Source organism: Pinus tabuliformis, chromosome 2_1 (assembly GCF_031772625.1).
Source record: "Pinus tabuliformis cultivar Carrire ecotype Pingquan chromosome 2_1, CPIR1, whole genome shotgun sequence".
In the NCBI taxonomy this organism is placed as follows: domain Eukaryota; kingdom Viridiplantae; phylum Streptophyta; class Pinopsida; order Pinales; family Pinaceae; genus Pinus; species Pinus tabuliformis.
In genome coordinates, this window is record NC_142299.1 from 568,457,905 (window position 1) to 568,479,171 (window position 21,267).

The 21,267-nt window shown below is 36.9% G+C and overlaps 1 protein-coding gene across 1 annotated transcript; it reads left to right on the forward strand.

Annotated features, from left to right (window-relative positions):
• The first annotated feature begins 17,489 nt into the window (after positions 1 to 17,489).
• Positions 17,490 to 20,128, forward strand: LOC149201703 (universal stress protein PHOS34-like). Its single transcript, XM_089399798.1, has 4 exons — positions 17,490 to 17,880; positions 18,136 to 18,239; positions 19,450 to 19,568; positions 19,772 to 20,128. Exons 1-4 carry the CDS (start codon positions 17,700 to 17,702, stop codon positions 19,860 to 19,862), a joined length of 495 nt encoding a protein of 164 aa, XP_089255924.1. The 5' UTR covers positions 17,490 to 17,699; the 3' UTR covers positions 19,863 to 20,128.
• The last annotated feature ends 1,139 nt before the right edge of the window (positions 20,129 to 21,267 follow it).

A 21,267-nucleotide genomic window follows, 5' to 3' on the forward strand; every position in this document is an offset into this window, starting at 1 on the left:
GCTGCCTAACCCTCTGCAATTCCAGGAGACGTATTTCATTATTTACTGGCTTGGGAGGTTGTGGCTCCTTTTGGAGCCTGACCATGCTTGCGCCTGGATTTGGTATTCATCATTCCTTTGAGAGTTTTCTGAGAGCCTTGGAGTACATCCAGATAAGTTTTTTCCTCTCTCTGTTTCTTCTTGGACTTTCGACCCCTGGCCGACTTGATAGGAGTGACTTGCGAGCTGTCTGATTCGGAGTCTCCATCTTCTGATTCTCCCCCAGAATCGGAGCCAAGACTGATGTGCTCCTCATTTTCTTCTTTTTCCCCTTGATCATCCTCTGATGGAGGAAGATTTGTTTTTGCCTCAGCTTCTTTCACTTTCTTCGATGGGTCTTCTGGTTCCTCTTGGATCTCATTGGCATCCGCCTTTTCCCCAGAGGAAGAACCTTCTTTTGGAACTTCTTTGGCCTTTGGATTAGGCTGGGGCTTCACCAATGGCCCTGAATTTTTCTTCTCAGTTGGTTTTGGGATTGCCTTGCCCTTTTTTATCTCTTTCCATCCTTCTTCGTCCACTTTGTCCCCTGTTGGAGCTTTTGGGAAATTTTGTTGGAAGTGTCCATGTTCGTGACAGGTTCTGCATTTGAAAGGCAATTGCTCGTAATCCAATTTTTGATAGTGATGCCATTCTCCAACTGTAAGTTTTACCGCTTTGGGCAGTCCAGCTTCCAGATCGACTTCCACACAGATTCTTGCACAAGTATATTGGCCCTTGTTATCTGCTTTGTCAATGAAATGACCTAGACCATTTCCAATCTTCTGCAAGGTGTGATAGCTCCAGCAATGGATCGGAAGATTGGGGAGCCGGACCTAGACTGGGACCTCTTTAGGGACATTGACTGAAGGATCGAAGTCGGGGGTCCATTTATTAAGATACAGACCCTGATTTCCCATGAAATACGGACCGTTTCTGAATACCAGATCTCGATCTTCTTTGGAGGTGAACTCGAAAATGAAATACCCTCTTCCGACAACATAGCAGATCACATTGTTTTTCAGCTGAGGTCTCCAGTTGCATTGGATCCAGTCATCTGTTGTTTTTGTAGAGGGACAACATCCCATAAATTGTGCTACGAACCCTTTTTCAGTGAGGGCTAGGGTGATTTTTATCGGTTGATCTTCTGGCAGGGCGATCTCAGGAATTTCCTCCAATTTTTTGATAAATTTCGAGACTTCTGGGTTCAAATGTTTCTTCCCTTTCTGGGTTAGAAACCTTCGAAATGCTTCCTCTGATGAGATCAGCGGGGTGGGAGAAGGCTCCCCACCCCTAGGCGCACTCATGGCGGTGGCTATGGCTCCTCTGCGACTGCAATACCTAGCTCAGAGACGCGATCGTTTTGCGCGGCTGGAAAAAAAAAAAAAAAAAACCCTCTTCAAATTGGATTGTTATGACTGGAGACTTAAATATTTCTTCTTGAGTAAGATGTTCTAACTTGTCATTTAGTGACTTCTTATCATTTTTAAGCTTTTTTGTTTTCATACCGAGGTTTTGGTTATGATTTCTTAGACGTAAAAGCTATTATCTTTCTGGATTGTTGACTTTATTCTTAGTATCCTTCTCATATTTTAAACTTTTGATTTGTTCCAATAAACTTTGATTAAGAGTTTCTAAACACAAATTTTCTTCTTCATTTTTTGATAAGTTGTTGTTGACTTTATTCTCTTTGGAGTTCCTTTTATTGTTCTAATTTGTTATTTGTATCTTTGGACTTCTTAAGCTTCACAAGTAACTTTTGACTATGGTTCCTTTGACACCAAATTTCTCTATTACTTTTTGTTGATTCTGTTAGCTCTGCTATACAACGACAATTTTCTATGGTTAGAGATACGCTTGGTCTGCTTGGTTGTGCTCAAAAGGGTCCAAGGCATACACAGGGGCCGCTTCATTTAGCAGACAGCCATATCCTATCGCAATTGCAATCGCAGCTTTCAGGAGGAAGAGAGGCCGAAATGCAAAGAATTGTTGCTTATTAAAAATATCAGGAAGGTCCACATGCCACGTCACAATCGCAATCGGCGATCGCAGCTTTCAGGAGGCCTTTTATAAGTCATGTCTATAACATTGCCGATGGCCGATTACCGATTGCACCTATCGGATGCGATATTGCTATTAAGCCATGTTACAATGCTTGTCGGGTCCACAACAATATCGCTATCGGCACAGACCAGGAAGGAAGAGCGATTGCGATCGACGATTAAATGTGGACCGTTGATCACGCGCGCAGATCGACGACCCACGTTACATCGCCGGATCGCTATCGGTGGAAACCAAAGGGGCAGGGCCTTTACATATATATGCATGCGACCCGATGGGCCGGACCCGATGGCACTACAAATGATTTCTTATAAAATTTCAAGTCCACCAAAGGCAATTTTTCATGTTTTCCAGCGTTTTTTATGAATTTCCAAATACAAAGGGAAGCGAGGGAACTTGTTGGCTGCGATATGCGACAGCAACCTGAAGAGCGGACCCAATAAAGGAATTAATCATACTTGAGGACTTTTGAAGTCCGAAAGAAGCAGAATGGGCGGGATTTCTCAGTATTACAACGTTTTTTGTATACAATAGAAAACAATCATTATTAAGCATTTTTCAAGAGATCACAAAGACCCGAATACCCATCCCATCACCTAAAAAAGGCCGAGAGTTAGAGAAAGAAGGTTGGAGGTGGAAAGGCGACAACACAACACGATGTAGCCCACAACAGGAGTGATCAAGCAACATAGACAACGCAACATAGCCATCTCATATTCCTGAAAGGACGAAGGTGGCCAGTGTTCACCACTCCACGCAGTTACTCTTCAACCACCACATTCAACAAACGGAATGGCCGAGAAGGAAAGGACCAGCCTCGAGCAGATCACAACATTTACCAGTTATGGAACTTCTTCCATACTACACTCCACCTGCTCGAGAAGGACAACAGAGCATCCGAGGAGATCAATTTTGTTCATTAAAGCAAGCAGATTGTAGCAGAGACGCCATCAGAGAGTTAAAGTGGTTGGTGGTTCATTATGACCCCTCCACGCATAGAGCAGCAAAATATCTTTGTAATCAAACTCTATATATACCCAGAACACAAATGTAATGAGGGTTGATGGTTGTTGTTTTGATGTAAGGTTCAACTTCTGGAGACTGTAACTACTTTGATACTTGCAGCATCTAGTCTTCATTTTCAGCTAATACAAGCTTCTTTTGCTGTTAATTGCTCACTTTCCATTTCTACTCTGTTCTAGGTTGTGCCTGTTATGCATTTGTTCATGTGCTCTTGATATTTAGCATTAGAGGGGTTGTCATCCCACCTCTGTGTTGAAGTCTAGTATGTATCATTGAATGTGTTATGCAGGTTTCTATTTACTTAATGCCAGAGAGCTGTCATCCTATTTGTGCATTAGGAAATAGATTTGCAGGCCTTTTTACTGGTTGCAGCCGACCATCACATGGTCTTGTGCATCCGTTGGTGTGGTCAGTAATCTCCATGTTCACCTAATCCTCAAACTGTGAGTAATTGGTGGTCTAAAGCCTTGTAGTCTGGGGGTGTTCACCCATGTCTGGAGTTAAGCATAGTAGAAGTGGTTACCTGGCTTGGACAAGCATCATTCCTTCCATTCATCAATTTCCAACATTATGTTGAGTTTGTAATGTTCCCGAGCATCTCCGAGATACAACCTAGGAGAGTTTCTTGGGGTGATAACATTAATTGGCGTCATTGCCGGGGAGAGGAGATTGAAGCTCAGCTTCCCTGGGAGACGACATAGTTCCAAGCTTTGATGATAGACAAAGTTTGGACATAGTTTTGGTTGTAATCATCTATCTGGTGACTCCACTAGAGGAAGACCAACCTTTGGCGACTCCACATTTCAGTCCTGGTTCAGTTTGTGAGACACACTCGAAGAAATCCTTAGAAATCACCAGCTGTTCCAGTGCCTGACCCTAAGAAGATTGTTAACCCGAAGAAAACATCACAGAAAGGAGCATCAGGATCAGGTAAGCCCAAGAAATCTTATTTGTCTCTGCATGAGAAGTTTTTAGTTGAAGATACACAGTTTGAGGATCTAGAGCCTAGTATTGCTAGTGAAGAATCACCTGCAGAGATTCATAAAGCTCCTTGTCCATTTAGTTCCCCTTTGGATCCCAGTCCAAAGAAAGTCTCCCATACAGTCCATCATATTCCCTTGTCTCTGTCATCCATTTCATTGTTCCCCACTATTCAATCTACCAGTATCCTTCCACCTACCCCAGTCATGGCAGGCCAGCAAGCACCTACAAAGATAGAAAGAATCGTTGCTGCTAGGTATGGACCCTTGGTCTTGCCTATTCCTTTGAATGCTATGCCTACAGGAGAGTATCAAAAATATATGCCTAAGTTCACTGGTACAGAAGGAGTAACAGCTGAAGAGCACCTTGAGTCTTTTTATAGCTATGCCGATAACTTGGATATAAGTGAAAATGATGTGTGGATGAGAGTTTTTGTCCAGAGCCTCGATGGAGAGGCTAGAAAGTGGTTCAAAGAATTGCCCCCTGGATCTATTGTTGATATTGAAGCCTTAGATGAAGCATTTTTGAAGCACTGGGGAGATAAGAAGGGCTTGCTGTATTACCATACTGTGTTTGATAACTTGAAGAGGGAAAATGGGGAATCATTGCCTGATTTTAATAAAAAGATTCAATCGTATGTATAGTAAGATACTGGCTGAAGTAAAGCCTACCCCCACCTCTGCCAAACTTGCCTATGCCAGTGCCTTCGACTTTGATTTCTGTTTGTTGTTGAGAGAAAGAAGATGTGCTACCCTAGCTTAAATGCAAGATGCAGCACTAGAGGTAGAATCTAACATTATGGCTGCAGAAAAGCTCAAGAGTCATGCTGATAGGAGGAGGCACAGAGGTGAGGCATCTTCTTCCTCTGCCTCACTTTCCGATCCCAAATTTGATAAAATGACTAAGATGATCAAGTCATTGGCTGCTAAAATATCTAAGTTGGAGGTTGAGCAGAACTCTGGGAAGGAAAGGCTCCCAAATACATTTGCTCCAAGAAATCCCAACCCATTCAGAAGAGCAAATGAACAGTTACAAATAATTCAGAGGGGTAAAGAAGCTAACAAAGATCAGAAGGTTAAAGCTCCTTTCCAAAATGTGGTCATGGAGGAGGAGCAGTTTGAAGATGAGGATGAAATTCATTGTATGGAAGATAAAGGCAGTGCTGCCTTTTTAACATTGGTTGCATACGAAGAATCTTTGCTGCAGGAACAAGTCAGTCAGAGTTGGGACAGGGAGGTTGTTCTACAAACTGAGGAGCAGCGAAGATATAATCTGAGGTCAAATGCAAATAATGTTAAGGAGAATCCCACCCAAAGAGCTGCTTTCCAAACAGAGTCACAGAACAACAAAGAAAGAAGACCGGCAGCTGACCCAGTCATCCTCAAAGCTCCAGTTCAAGAGGTAAGAGGTTCTGACAAGTTACCTCCCTCTTTCAGCTTTGAATCAGAAGTCCAGAAGTTAAAAATATCTGTGCCTCTGGTAGAGTTAGTAAAGAGTGAAGTGTTTAGAAAGCCTATCCCCGAAGCTCTTGAGCTGAAAACCACACAAACTTCCACTGACTCTGTCAATTTGCAAGATGATAGGCCTGCAGTTGTGCTTAGCTCAATGACCGAACCTGCTGATGATAATTCTCCATCATTTTATGTCTCCTTGACCATCCATGACAAAATCATCCACAATTGCCTGCTAGATACCGGGGCCAGCCACAATCTGATGACTAAAGCTGTCATGGAAGAGTTAGGCCTTGACATCACCAGACCATATCCTGATTTATTCTCATTTGATTCAAGAAAGGTGAAATGTCTGGGGTTGATTAAAGATTTAGCCATTACCCTAACTCAGCTGCCCATGAAGAGTATGATCATGGATATTGTGGTAGCAGATGTCCCTCCCAAGTTTGGCATGTTGTTGTCAAGAGGATGGATTAAGAGACTAGGTGGGACACTACAGAATGATCTATCTTATGCCATTGTCCCCGTTTTTGGAGGAGAAAGTAGGAGATTATACAAAGAAGCACAGTTGGCATATATCATCAGTGATGAGAAGAATCCTTCTAATCATCCTATTTATGTTGTGGACACTGATTTTGGAGCATGTATCCTCCAAATTGAAGAATCTCAGAAGGCCTCGTTGCAGCTCAAGTCCTTGCCTGATAACGTCCACCATTGGAAAGTTTTTGAGGATGATGATGAAGTGAACAGATTCTTGCCAGTCATTGATGAATTTTCTGACATGCAAATTGACCCAGAGAATGAAGCCTTGCAAGAAAGCCCCCAATTCCAGCTTAGAAATAAGATTGGCAAAGATAGTATTGTCCAGCTTCCCAGCAATCATATTCCTAAGGGTCTAATTCCTCTAGAAAGACTGTTTGACCAGAATGACGTGCCTTATAAAGCTGCCCAAAATGAAGATCAGTCTGCAGTCTGTAAGCATAATATAGGGAGTCCAGGTCAGCCAAAATATGTAAATCTGTCCACTCATCTGTCTGCTGACCAAAGTTCAGAATACTGCAATTTAATGAGGCAGTTTGCTGATGTCTTTGCCTGGGAATATAGTGACCTGAAAACGTATGATAAGAAAATCATCCCGCATAAGATTCCTTTAGAGAAAGACACCATACCTTTCAAGCAGAAGCTGAGACCAATAAACCCTTTGCTCCTTCCTCTGATTGAAAAAGAACATAATGAGGAAGAAGACATGGCAAAAGGGATCATTGACTTAGCAGACGTTCATCAAATCAGAGAACAATTGGTTGAAAGGTCTGTAGCACATCAGAAGAAGGTTAAGGAAGCTTTTGACAGAAAGACAAAATCATATAATTTTCAGGTTGGAGACTTGGTCCTGAAGTGGGATGCATTGAAAGAAAAGAAAGGCAACCATGGGAAGTTTGATGCTTTCTGGACCAGGCCTTTCGTCATTTCTCAGATTCAAGGGAACAATACCTTCATGCTGAAAAGCATGGGAGGAGAAGCAGTTTTTGATGGCCCAGTTAATGGGTGTTTTCTGAAAATTTATGTGATTTAAGGTCTTTTGGCCTTAAAGTTGTAAATATTTTGATTATTAGTTTAGTGTAAGAAAAGTAGACTCCATGCCCAATGGAACACTAGGAAATTTTGCTAATTTGGTTTTTACAGGAAAGGCATTGATCTGCAAGTTCTTGAGACCTCACAGGGAGGATCTCATCCCCAGAAGGAGCTTGTGTTAGCTCTGCTATACAATGAGGATTTTCTATGGTCAGAGATAGGCTTGGTCTGCTTGGTTGTGCTCAAAAGGGTCCAAGGCATACACAGGGGCCGCTTCATTTAGTAGACAGCCATATCCTATCGCAATCGCAATCGCAGCTTTCAGGAGGAAGAGAGGCCGAAATGCAAAGAATTGTTGCTTATTAAAAATATCAGGAAGGTCCACATGCCACATCACAATCGCAATCAGCGATCGCAGCTTTCAGGAGGCCTTTTATAAGTCATGTCTATAACATTGCCGATGGCCGATTACTGATTGCACCTATCGGATGCGATATTGCTATTAATCCATGTTACAATGCCTGTCGGGTCCACAACAATATCACTATCGGCACAAACTAGGAAGGAAGAGCGATTGCGATCGACGATTAAATGTGGACCGTTGATCGCGCATGTAGACCGACGACCCACGTTACATTGCCGGATGGCTATCGACGGAAACCAGAGGGGCAGGGCCTTTACATATATATGCATGCGACCCGATGGCACTACAAATGATTTCTTATAAAATTTCAAGTCCGCCAAAGGCAATTTTTCATGTTCTCCAGCGTTTTTTATGAATTTCCAAATACAAAGGGAAGCGAGGGAACTGGTCGGCTACGATATGCGACAGCAACCTGAAGAGCGGACCCGATAAAGGAATTAATCATACTTGAGGACTTTTGAAGTCCGAAAGAAGCAGAATGGGCAGGATTTCTCAGTATTACAACGTTTTCTATATACAACAGAAAACAATCATTATTAAGCATTTTTCAAGAGATCACAAAGGCCCGAATACCCATCCCATCACCTAAAAAAGGCCGAGAGTCAGAGACAGAAGGTTGGAGGTGGAAAGGCGACAGCACAACACGATGCAGCCCGCAACAGGAGTGATCAAGGAGCATAGACAACGCAACATAGCCATCTCATATTCCCGAAAGGACGAAGGTGGCCAGTGTTCACCACTCCGCGCAGTTACTCTTCAACCACCACATTCAACAAACGGAATGGCTGAGAAGGAGAGGACTAGCCTCGAGTAGATTACAGCATTTACCAGTTATGGAACTTCTTCCATACTACACTCCACCTGCTCAAGAAGGACAGCAGAGCATCCGAGGAGATCAATTTTGTTCATTAAAGCAAGCATATTGTAGCAGAGACGCCATCAGAGAGTTAAAGCAGTTGGTGGTTCATTATGACCCCTCCACGCATAGAGCAGTAGAATATCTTTGTAATCAAACTCTATATATACCCAAAACACAAATTTAATGAGGGTTGATGGTTGTTGTTTTGATGTAAGGTTCAACTTCTGGAGACTGTAACTACTTTGATACTTGCAGTGTCTGGTCTTCATTTTCAGCTAATACAAGCTTATTTTGTTGTTAATTGCTCACTTTCCATTTCTACTATGTTCTAGGCTGTGCCTGTTATGCATTTGTTCATGTGCTCTTGATATTTAGCATTAGAGGGGCTGTCATCCCACCTCTGTGTTGAAGTCTAGTATGTATCATTGAATGTGTTATGCAGGTTTCTGTTTATTTAATGCCAGAGAGCTGTCATCCTGTCTGTGCATTAGGAAATAGATTTGCAGGCCTCTTTACTGGTTGCAGCCGGCCATCACATGGTCTTGTGCATCTGCTGGTGTGGTCAGTATTCTCCATGTTCACCTAATCCTCAAACTGTGAGTAATTGGTGGTCTAAAGCCTTGTAGTCTGGGGGTGTTCACCCATGTCTGGAGTTAAGCATAGTAGAAGTGGTTATCTAGCTTGGACAAGCATCATTCCTTCCATTCATCCATTTCCAACATTATGTTGAGTTTGTAATGTTCTCGAGCATCTCCAAGATACAACCTAGGAGAGTTTCTTGGGGTGATAACAGATTCTTCGTAAAACTGATCTTCAAGATCTTTTTATTTCTTTTTTGATGATTCGTTTTTTTGTTTGAGTTCTGTAATTTCTTCCTCTAATTTTTTTATTTGCGTTTGTATATTAACTTGACGTTCTTCTATACTAAATAATTTTCTACATGTGGGACAACATAAATTGCAATTTTTTTGAATCCACCAATACCTAATTTCTCTTTTATAAAACAAACATTTAGTCCATAATGTTGACTTGGTTACAAGACTCATCTTTTCTTCTTTCATTTGTTGATTATAATTTGTTCTTTTTTCTACAACAATTGACTCCATATTGCCTTTCTCATCAGTGATTACCTTCATTTTGCTTAGTCAAGATGAGCTTAGGGTCTCAAGTAATCCCTTTATAAGTCCCTTCAAACTTTAATAAGAAATCTTAATATTCTTTTATCCCTTTAAAAGAATTTTGTTATACTTTTGGCTTCTAATATTAATAATACTTCCCTTTTTTAATATTTTTTTAATTTTTATTTTTTTGTTATACTGCTTCAACTTATTCTTTCTTCTTTCTATAACTCTTTTGATAATTCACTTTAAAATATATATATATATATTCCCAAGGTTCGTAAAATAAAAAGCCTTTTATATTTACCATTGCTATTTTTGAGAATGGAATTGCATAAACTTATTTTCAATTCTTGAAATGAAGAATTCAACACGTTTATGACTGCAACTATGATTAGATTAATTTAGCAACTCATTAATTTGTGGAAGGTTGCAACTTTTTGAATTGAGGTGATTTATATTATGATTGTAAGCATGTGGATTGTATTCAACGGAGGGGTTGGTCAACAAATGACAATTGGATGCAATGTGAAGTCAAGTAGTGTCGAGTGAAAATAGATTTGGAATCGGCAGGGCATGGAAGGAACCATGGTTGAGCGATGCTGCATATTTTTATAGTGTCAGACGAAGGTTGTGGATGAGGTGTCACTGGTGGTTGGGGTGTGGGCTTTAAAGTTTGTGGCTACCCGTTGGTGATGGATGCAACAGGAAAATATGACAATAATTTTATGATGTTTTATGGGGGTGTTAGGGACGAAAACACGAGAGATGACTGCAGTTGGCGTTGGTCGTTGTGGGTAAATGATCTGCCCAATTGGAGGTTGGGAGTTTTGTGTGATAGGGTTGCAGGTGGGGAAGGAGGCAATGACTGTTTTCTATCGGGTGGCCGACGATGGCTGCAGATGGCCACGACCACATGTAAGTTGTGGTTTTTTTTTAATAATTAATTTCATATATATATATATATATATATTAGGATTTTTCTTTTGACTTTTATTTTTTATAATTTTTTTTTTTTTTTTATATATATATTCTTAAATAATGACCAAAGCCCTAATCGCAAAATGGAGAAACTCGAGAAGCTTTATAGCGAAATGCTTGATCACGACAATAACTACGTTAATAGAGACTTTAGTGGCCAATGGTTGGGGATTGGAGAATGTGGATCTGATACCAATGTAATGGACAAAGTTCGTATATGCAATAATAATCTTCAAAATACTTCGGAGACAAAGACATCTATTGTAGGACAAGTAATTGTATATTGAATATTATATAAAAGAATTGATGAGATGATTGCATATGAGGGTGAGGGCCTGCTTATATATCTAGGCAGATACCTCTTCACCAATAGTCATGTCCTTAGGGACATGTCTCTTCATTAACTAATTACTAGTTAATTAATCATTATTTATTATTATTATTGTTTACATTATTTGTATTGTTTTATATATATTTTATTCATAATAGTTGGAATGTTAGAAGATGCATAGTAGGCATGGGGGAGGGGGTCGCTACCCCAAAGACCACAATAGAGCTTAATAATAGGCCCAAGAGGTTGTTGATAACTACCATGCAGTGGTTCCCCATAATACCTATAAAGAAATCCATAATTAGGAGTCTCGAGTTGTTCAAGAAAGAAAAATTCTCTCTGATTTTGAAATCCTAGAAGCTATAGCCAATTAGATTACTGACCTGAGGCACATTCGGGGATGAAGGAAGCACTATTATTGAGCACTGACCTTATATTGGAAGATGAAGATTCTGTTAGGAAGAATCTTGATGGATAAACAGGCTGAGAGATACAACATATTTACTAGTTTAGACGATGCCAAAAGTTACCAGTGTAATTAGAACGATCATTTAGACATGATTAAGGAGAGAATTTCTCACATAGAGCTCCATTTATAATGCTGTAGCGACCAAAAGTCGTATACGTAGTGAAAACATTTAAAATACTTCGAAGGAAAAAACATCCATCATAGGATAGTAATTGTGAATTGTATATTGTATAAAGAATTGATGTAGGATGATACAAATGAGAATGAGGGTCCTGTATATATATAGCCAGGTAAGTACCCCTTCACGAACAATTATGTCCTTTAGGGACATACCTTTTCATTAATTGCTAACTAATTAATCATTAATCTTATTTGTTGTTTTTTACATTATTTGTGTTTATTTTTATATAAATTTAGTTCGTTACATTGCCTTCCCCTTCAAAAAGCTTTGTCCTCAAAGCTTACTGATGAAGGATCGGTTCTCTTCTATTGATCGGAATATCTTCTTATTTCTGAGCTTTCATCTTTGTTGATACAAGATGATATGATGTTCTGAGCGATAGACAGAATTGTCGTACTGAAAACGGATCAAACCATCCTAGATTAATCTTCTGGGAAATCTTCTAACCCTTGGAGATGTGTGGTGAATAGTTATTGTATGACTGGATTGAGATTATTTGAGTATTCTTCGGAATATAAGTTTGTTTATGTTTTGCGTGGAATATATTTGTAGATTTATTAAGACGTCTACTCTTGTGATTCAGATGTAGATAAGGAATTTTTCTTGTTTGAACTTTCTTAAACATTTTTATGGCAGTTTCCTGATTTCCATCAGACATTGTTGTTGTTGACTTAACTACTGAATCCTTATTTGTGGTGTCCTCTGTTTGAACGACAACCTCTGAGTATGATTTTACTTCAATAACGTTTGGATTTTCCTAAACTACGAGATTAATGGTATTGCTGTTTGTTTCTTCAGTTTGGACTGCTACATCTGGAGATTTTGATGCTTCCTTTGCGACAAGTTCTTTGAACCTATTTGTTAATGATTTCTTTTCGTCCTTAAGTTTTTTAATCTATTTGAGCAGATTTTGATTATAATTTTTGAGACGTAAGAATTCCTCATTCTCTGAGTCAACTTTATTTTGCCCTTCACGCTTCTCGTCTTTTAAACACTTGATTTGTTCTACTAATGTTTGGTTAAGGCTCTTTAAACATAATTTTTCTTCTTCTTGTTCTAACAAACGCTCCTTGAATTCCTTCTTTGATGCTTTAGCTTTATTGACTTGTTCGAGTACTTTTTCTTGGTGATCTCTGAGGCGCGAAATTTCTTTGTCTTTGCTGCAGATGACTTCTTCAAGCTATTTTTTCTTCTTTGATATTTTTTTTGTTATCTTGAAACATCAAATATGAGATATCTTTAAGGTCTTCTAATGAAGATTTTATTGATTTTGATTTACTTGTTATGTCTCGAAACGCAACCATCTTCCCTTTATAAGGAAACATCAAAACTTGTTTCTCTATGTTTAACATGAATGTACCCAGATCCTTAAACCAGGGTTGACCGAGTATGATGTCAGTGTTTTTATCCATCCTCACAACATGAAATTGAGTTATGTACTCATAATGACCTATTGTCACTTGTAGATCACTAATTTTATATTTTTTTTGGTCAAAAATATTTTTCTTTACACCAATGCTTAGCTATGGAATTAATAACTGATTTTTCAAGTTGATGTCAATATAATTTTTATCGTTGCTTGGGCTGATGGTGACATTAACTTCTCTTCCTTTTAATGTAATTACTCTATGATCTGTAACTGAAAGACCATTATAAGAAAACCTTTCTTCCTTCGTCATTTTAGAATTGAGCTCCATCATTTTTTTTCAATGATTGATCCCATTTTGTTTTGTCGAGATGACTTTATGTATTATGTAATCACTTTTTTTTTTTTGCCTTTCTTTATATATATATCTATATATATTAGTTAACTTTTTTTATTAAATTAATTTTTAGTTAATTATATACTAAGGTTATATATAATACGTATATATTTATAATTATATGATTATTAATTAAGTCCTAAATAACTTTGCAATATGAATCTATTTATTAGACAACGTGACCACAATTGTAATGGCATGATGGTTGACCGTCAAATTGGTTGAAAGGCGCTGATTGGATGAGGAATCTCAGAGGGTCAAACGAAGAATGGAGGCTGTCAAGAGGTGCCGGGGTCTGGCAGCGTCGAAGCAGGAACCGAACGGGGAACATGGAGTGGAATAGTGATGGGAACGGTGATTGAGTGCGGGGAGCTGAGCGGATGGCGTGGGATGCGACTACGATGGTGGAGAATGGCTGAGTTAACTGGGTTGGCAGAAATGGTAGGGATGTGGGGTTAGAGCACAATAGATGGTCAACAATTTTTGAGTAGGGCTTCATACTGCAGAAGAGGCTATCAGAGCAATGAACAAGGATTTACGTAGTGATTTTGATGACTTTTGCAGCTGGGAGCGGTTGAGACGGTGGAGCGGAAATATGCGCGGTACGTTGGGTTAATGAGAACAAGGGTTTGTCAACAGTCTGTCGAGTGGAGTGGTACAATGGAGAAACACTATTAGTTGTGGCTCATATGGCAGATGTGATTAGATTTGGTGAGCTGAAGGTCGAGGGACTTCGCTGCGAGTAAGTTTTAATTTTTATTTTTATTTTTATAATTTTTTTTTTCAATTTCTTTTCTTTGAATATATATATATATATATATATTATTATTTTTCTTTTGAATATATATATTTTTATACCTTTATTTTATTTATTTTTTATTTTTTAATTTATTTTTTTCTAATATAACTATTTCACTCTTTTCTTTTTCCCTTTTTTTCTCTTTTTTATTTTTATTTTTTTTTAAATGGCCAAAGGCTTGTGAGCGAGGCCGGTGGAATGAAGAATCTCCAAGACTGACGAACGCCTAAATCATGACGACAGTAAGGTTGACGATAGGTAGATGGCCAAAGGCCAGATCAGACGTGGCTATGATGCCAATGTAATGACCAAAAGTCGTATAGGCAACGAAAATATTTAAAATACTTCGAAGACAAAAACATCCATCTTATGATAGTAATTGTAAATTGTATATTGTATAAAGAATTGATGTAGGGTGATACAAATGAGAATGAGGGTCTTGTATATATATAGCCAGGTAAGCACCCTTTCATGAACAATTATGTCCATTAGGGACATACTTTTTCATCAATTTCTAACTAATTAATCATTAATCTTATTTGTTATTTTTTTATTTGTGTATATTTTTATATAAATTTAATTCGTTACAAATGAAAACCAAATTCACATGCTCCTCCAAGATAAAATGATAGAGATACAGTCCCAGACACTTCTTCAAACACTTGAGAGGTTAGATTCCTCTCGACTCTTGGTAGAAATCGGGTTAAGAAAGATTTATGTTGGTTTTGAGCAAAACACTAATAAAATATTTTATCTATAAGAATTTTCTTATTTTCAATCTTTGTATATAGAGTTGACATTGAAATATTTTATTTATGATTAACATTCTCTATAATACATGCCTCCTCATATTAAGAAGTAGAAAATATGTGTGTGTGTGTGTGTCAGGCGTTATTTCCGGTGGTTGATAACTTACCGACCCAGGTTCAAATCCCTTCTAGTGACATGTTGAGCTTTAATGCCTTGAAGAATATTGTTGTAATGGCTTTGACCTTGAGAAAAGAACTTTTAATTGAGTATAACTATGAGTTGACTTGGTTCTCTCTCTCTCTCTCTCTCTCTCTCTCTCTCTCTCTCTCTATATATATATATATTCAAAATCTTGCTCAACATGCATATTTTATAGCTAAGTATGACGATATTGTGTAATTTTGTCGTTACCCTTAAAAAAATATTTTAAATTAAAAAATGTCCTCTATAATATAAAACTTAAATATTATAAAAATTTGGCTATTTTTAATAAAAGCATTATAAAATATCAATAATCTCATTCTTATTGAACTTACTTGTTTAGTTGTTAATATTACAATCTAGTATGAAAAAGATGTAAAAATATTTAGCTTTTACTTTTGGAGTTAATATAATTTTATATAACTTTATAGAAATAATATATATATATATATATATTTTAAATTTCCATTTATAAATATTTCAATATAAAACTCAAATAAATTGTTTGAATATATATATATAGAATGTGTGTATATATGTTTGTTATGGTTGATTTTAGTAAAATATTTCAATTTGAAAAAGTAATTAAAAGTGAAATACTTTAATTAAAAAAAGGTGTAATTCATTCAATTTTTAATATAAAATGTTAATAATAATAAATTATTCAAAATACAATCTAAACTACCAAAAATTACACATGGTCTATATATAGAGACAAAAAACCATTATGGATCAATCTAAATCATGGATTTACCAAGCACTAAAACGGATTAAATCTGTAAATCTTTTTTCAAGTTTTGCATTTTAAAAAGAGGTTTGCATATAATGAGATTTGATCCCTAGATTCATGGTTAAGATGGATCTATACTGATTGCATGTAATATGCATGATTGCATGTAATATGCATGTTGAGCAAGATTTTGACATCTTATATAAATAAACTTTCAATTAGTTTATCTCTATATAAAGTTGATGTAAAATGAAATTATTGAAACATTTTATTTATGGCATACATTGATTTTTTTTTTTTTTTTTTTAAGCTTGTTATTGTAAGTATTATTATATTATTTTTAATTGTAATGTCATGGTACAACATCTCCCTTGATGCAAAAAACCTATCACTAGTACAACCACATTAAAAATATTATAACCAAAAAAACTATTGCAATAGGAAGAATGTCTTACTCATGCACACATTTATCTTATTAAGCATGTATAAAAAGGTTATGGGTCAACTTTAACTTAAGGAAAAAAAAAAGAATTACACATCTTATTGCAAAATGGACCATTTTGCTAAATAAAATTTGTTTATATATAAATAAATGTTATAAATAATAATGATGAACTTATCATGGAGGAACTTATTAGAATTGGAATAATCTCAAATCCTTAAGAAATTAGTAGGTGGAGTAACCAACAGATCCTCATCCACATGAAGTTGAAATAAAAAACCTTCGACAAAAATATATTGATCAAACTAAAAAGAAATCAAACCACCTATAATTACTCTATAAAAAAATAAACCTTTACTCTTCCAAAATATTACACCATTAACCTACTACACAAACATTTATTCACTCACTCATATAAACTCCAAAAATAAAAATAAAAATTACAATTTGATCATTCTAATACCATTTAAAAAATTATAAATAATTTGGATCTACCCATAAAATCAAAATTACAAAGTAAACCGTGATTCTTAAATTATAACTTACCATTTTAAAATACAATTTCGTCCCATTTAAGGTTAAAAGTTTATTAATATTTTGGATATACCCATGCCGTCAAAATTACATAATAAACAATGGTTTACAAATCCAGATTCTCAAAATATAAGTTTACCACGAGTTTAAAAAATATAGTGTCATAGATCTAAGTATTATGTTTAAGAATTTATTTTCATTGTGATTTCTAATAAAAAAGAGTATATTGGAGTTAACATTTCATGAAGAGTAAATATTCTTATTCCCCAATTAAGTACTAACTTATATCAACAACGGTGCGAAACAAGTCCGTGGAAAAGACTTAAAAACGCTTGGGAAGAATGAGTGTGTACTTTTTGCACTTCTAGAACAGTGAAATCGGAAAAACATTACATTTTGGAATGTGATGCTTTCAGATAAATAAAAACAATTACAACAATTTGTTTACATCCATTTCTTGACATTGTCTTTTCAGCAAAAAGACCATGGAAAATTGGTTCAACTCATCATTATTTAAATAATAAAAAAATTAAATTACAAAACAATTTGTTAACATCCATTTCTTTTACATTATCTTTTTAGTAAAAAGACCAGAAAATTGATTAACTCACCATAATAAAAAAAATTGAATCGAACTAAAAAACAACAACCATAAAAACTATTGATCCCATTAGTTCCATAAACCATATCTTAAAATTTCATTTTCATTTTCTAATACTTTTAAATTATTTTGGATCCACCCTGTCATCAGAATTTCACAATAAACAATGATTTTGTATATACTTTTGTTGTGTAAAGCAAAACACTACAAAAACGCGCGGAACACAAGAAACTGGAAGAAACGAAAGGACGGAATCTTCTTGAATTCCAAGGAACTCAAACAAATTGGTTTTCCATTTCTGTGTGCCTACAACTTCTCGTCCTTACCGGAACCCCTTTTCTTTATTGCATAGAAAAAGAGAATTTAGTGGTGTGAACATACAAGCAAGCAAAGAGAGAAAAACCAGTCCACGAATGGAGTCCATGGAGCAACAGAAAAGATCAGGCAGGCTCATATTGGTGGCCGTAGACGAGAGCAAGGAGAGCATCGACGCTCTCCGATGGGCTCTTGACAACCTGTTTACATCGCAGGATAGAATCGTTCTCATTCATGCTCAGCGTGATGCAGTTTCCATTTTCGTAGCTGGAAGCCCAGGTCAGTCTTTTCAAGCGTTTTTACTCCGGCTGTAATGGGGATTTGGAGATTGCAATTCACCCTAAAATGGTGCTAAGGGTTTTAGATTTATTGACTGGAAGGATTTTAATCTTGTGGTCACAGCAAGCAGTAGAATGAGCGGGCTCTGTTGCTTCATCCCAGAGCTTGCGATGACAATTTTTCATCTTGAAGTGTTTTATTCTGTTTTGGGTTTGTTGGAGAGGCCGACTTCTGATTGTAGTTTGCTGTGAGCAGGTTTCATGATGCCAGTAGACGTGTTGAAGATGTTGGAAAACGATATCAAGAAGTCTACAGAGAAGATTTTGGCGAAAGCAATGGAATTATGTAAATCCAAAAATGTAAGGTCTACTCTTGTTGTACAGTGAAATTAGAGAAACTAATGTGAACTAGCTTGGAGGGTTGATTCAAAACTAATATAGTTTATTTGATGTTCAGTTGAATGGTAATACCGGAAGCATTTTTTCTATAATCTTTAGATGACCGTATTGTATCGCTTTTAACCATGCTTTCATTACAAATTGCATTGGGAGGGCAAAGTTCTTTAGAGCTTCATTTGGTGGGGGAATCCATCAACACTCTGTGCATTTATTGTATAGTAATATATTGAATCTAGATGGTGTATTGGGCCTGTAGAGTGTAGACATTCAGAAAAACCTATTTAAATCTGGGTTCTAGGGTACCAAGCTGCAGGATGCGTCTCTTAAACTCATACAAATAACTTAGGTATGAGTATCAATTATTGGAGTTTAAGACCTGTAAGTTTGAACTTTACAATTTTGGAGTGCACATTAGACTCACTAATAGATAGATCTAGGCTCGAACGTTTCTTAATTGAGTGTTAAAATCCTTCCATCATGAGAAAATAAAAGTAATGTTCAGTTAAAAGCCAGTACCCCCTCAGTCACTGTCAGAATGTAATTGGCCAATAAGCATGAATTGTATATTTGAACCTTAAAACCTTTTCAACTCAAAATCAAAACCATCTTAGAGCAAGACACTAGTGCATATTGGATTTATGGTTAAGTGCCTTTATGATTATTTCAAAATTAATGAGACATTTACCATCAATCTTGTTCTATCAATTAAGGTCTTGGTTCTTTTTAGTTAGGATTGCAAATTTTAGAGGAATGTCTTTCTACAGATCAGTTCCATGGAGTTAAGTTTAATTGTGAACATTTTGCGTTAAAGGCATATGTCAAGCCCCACCCAAATTCGAAACTCAGTTTATCTGATGAGGCATGTATATGTGCAGTTGTATTACGTTTCTGAGTATAGTGGCAGTCTTACTAACTCATCTCAAATCTCTTTGGTGACACGTAGCAAGTCTATAGATTCTCTTGATTTAAAAAAACAGCGCCAATTGCCATTACTAAATCAGTCATGATATTCATCCTATCATCTAAGTTCTGAGATATTAGTACATTATTGTTATGAAAATATGAGAATACCAATTCCAAGATCACAACGTAGTTTTGCACTGATCACACCAATGCCAATCTGTCGCTTTTCCGTCGAAAACCTTATACATTTGTTCTTCCAATGTCCCAGGTGACCCCGGAAATAGAGGCTCGCACTGGAGATGCCAGGGAGGTCATATGTGATGCTGCAAAAAAGTATAATTCTGACATGGTGGTTCTAGGTAGTCATGGATACGGAGCTTTTAAGAGGTATTGTTGAACGAAATTGCCCCCCTCCCCCTTTGGACCTTTAAGAAGCACACTTGCAAAAAAACACAATCACTTGCAAAAAAAACAATGTTACTGTTGCTTGATTTGAAATGATTCATGTCAATGTTGTTTCAGAAAACTGGCAATTCCCTCCATTTTGTAATACAACATTTGTTTTAACCAGGGGATATTGTATTCTGCAGGGTGGTTCTCGGCAGTGTGAGTGACTATTGTGTCCACCACGTACAGTGCCCTGTTGTTGTAGTGAAGCCCCAGCAGAACAAGGCTCAGTGATTTTTATTAACCTCATGCCATCAATGTGCTCTGAATCATTTAATGCCGGTTGGCCTTTATGCGCATATTACATCTACATCTAGATGAAAACAGAGATATCACATGCTACATTTAGTAGAATTTAAGTATTCATTCGTAATATTTGTTGGTAATTTCCAATATCTTTATGGAACATTGAAAATATGCTCTGCTTTATGTATGTGTGTATGAAATGATTAAAATACGACATGATTGTCACTAGAAAATGGAATGCGCTTCCTGGAATATATATTGCCATTGTATTGTATGATATGATATTCGTGTGCATCTTATTGTATCGTATCGGATCACATTGGTTAAAAATCAGAATCAAATTTATTAAATAAAATAAACTTGAGTAGTTTACAGGTGTAGAACACCATTTGTAAGACTGCTTCTGCAAAACACACATTTAGGGAAGTTGAAACAACATCCTAAAAAACAAGGACAAATTCCTAATCTAATAATCTAAGGTTTGGTTTGAACCGTCACTCCATTAAGACATTTCTTCATTGATTTCAACACTCCCCCTTAATGCAGAAATGGATTCACAAATATGTCTAACACTTCCCTAAACAACTCAAACTTGATTCTACCAAGAGGTTTGGTAAAAATATCAGCAACATAGTCACAACTACTACAATAGTCAATATGGATTTCTTTTGACCGAACTTTCTCCCTGACAAAATGAAATTGTGTATTGATGTGCTTTGTGTTCTTATGAAATACTGGATTATTTGCAAGTTTGATGGGGCTCTGGTTGTCGCATTTAATTATTGTTGCAACCTTTTGTTCTTTTCCAACATCAAGGAGAAGTCTCCTCAACCAAACTGCTTTACATATTGCTGCACACATAGCTTGATATTCAGCTTTCGCAAAAGACAAGGATACTGTGTTCTGCTTTTTGATGCTCCATATAATGACCCCGGATCCAACACTGAATGCATAGCCTGTTATGGATCGTTTGTCATCTACATTTCCAGCCCAATCGGAGTCTGAAAAGCCTGTCAATCTAACATCACATGAATAAGTATAAACAATACCAAAATCTAAGGTTCACTGGAGATACCTTAAAACACCTTTTGCTGCAACCCAATGGCTCTCAAGGGGCTTTGACATCAATTGGCTCAATGCACTGACTGCATAAGCCAAATCAGAACTAGTTGTAGTCAAGTAGATTAGACTCCCAATCAACTGTCTATACAAAGTCGCATTTGCCTCCTTAGATCCATCATCATTATGAAGTTTTAAGTTATGATGTAAAGGCACTGCTGCAACTTTGCACTGATCCTTTCTGAACTTTTCCAGTAAGCTCCTGACATACTTACTTTGTGATGGAAAAGTTTGTCCAGAATCCCAATGTAGCTCTCCAAGGTCTTTCATATCA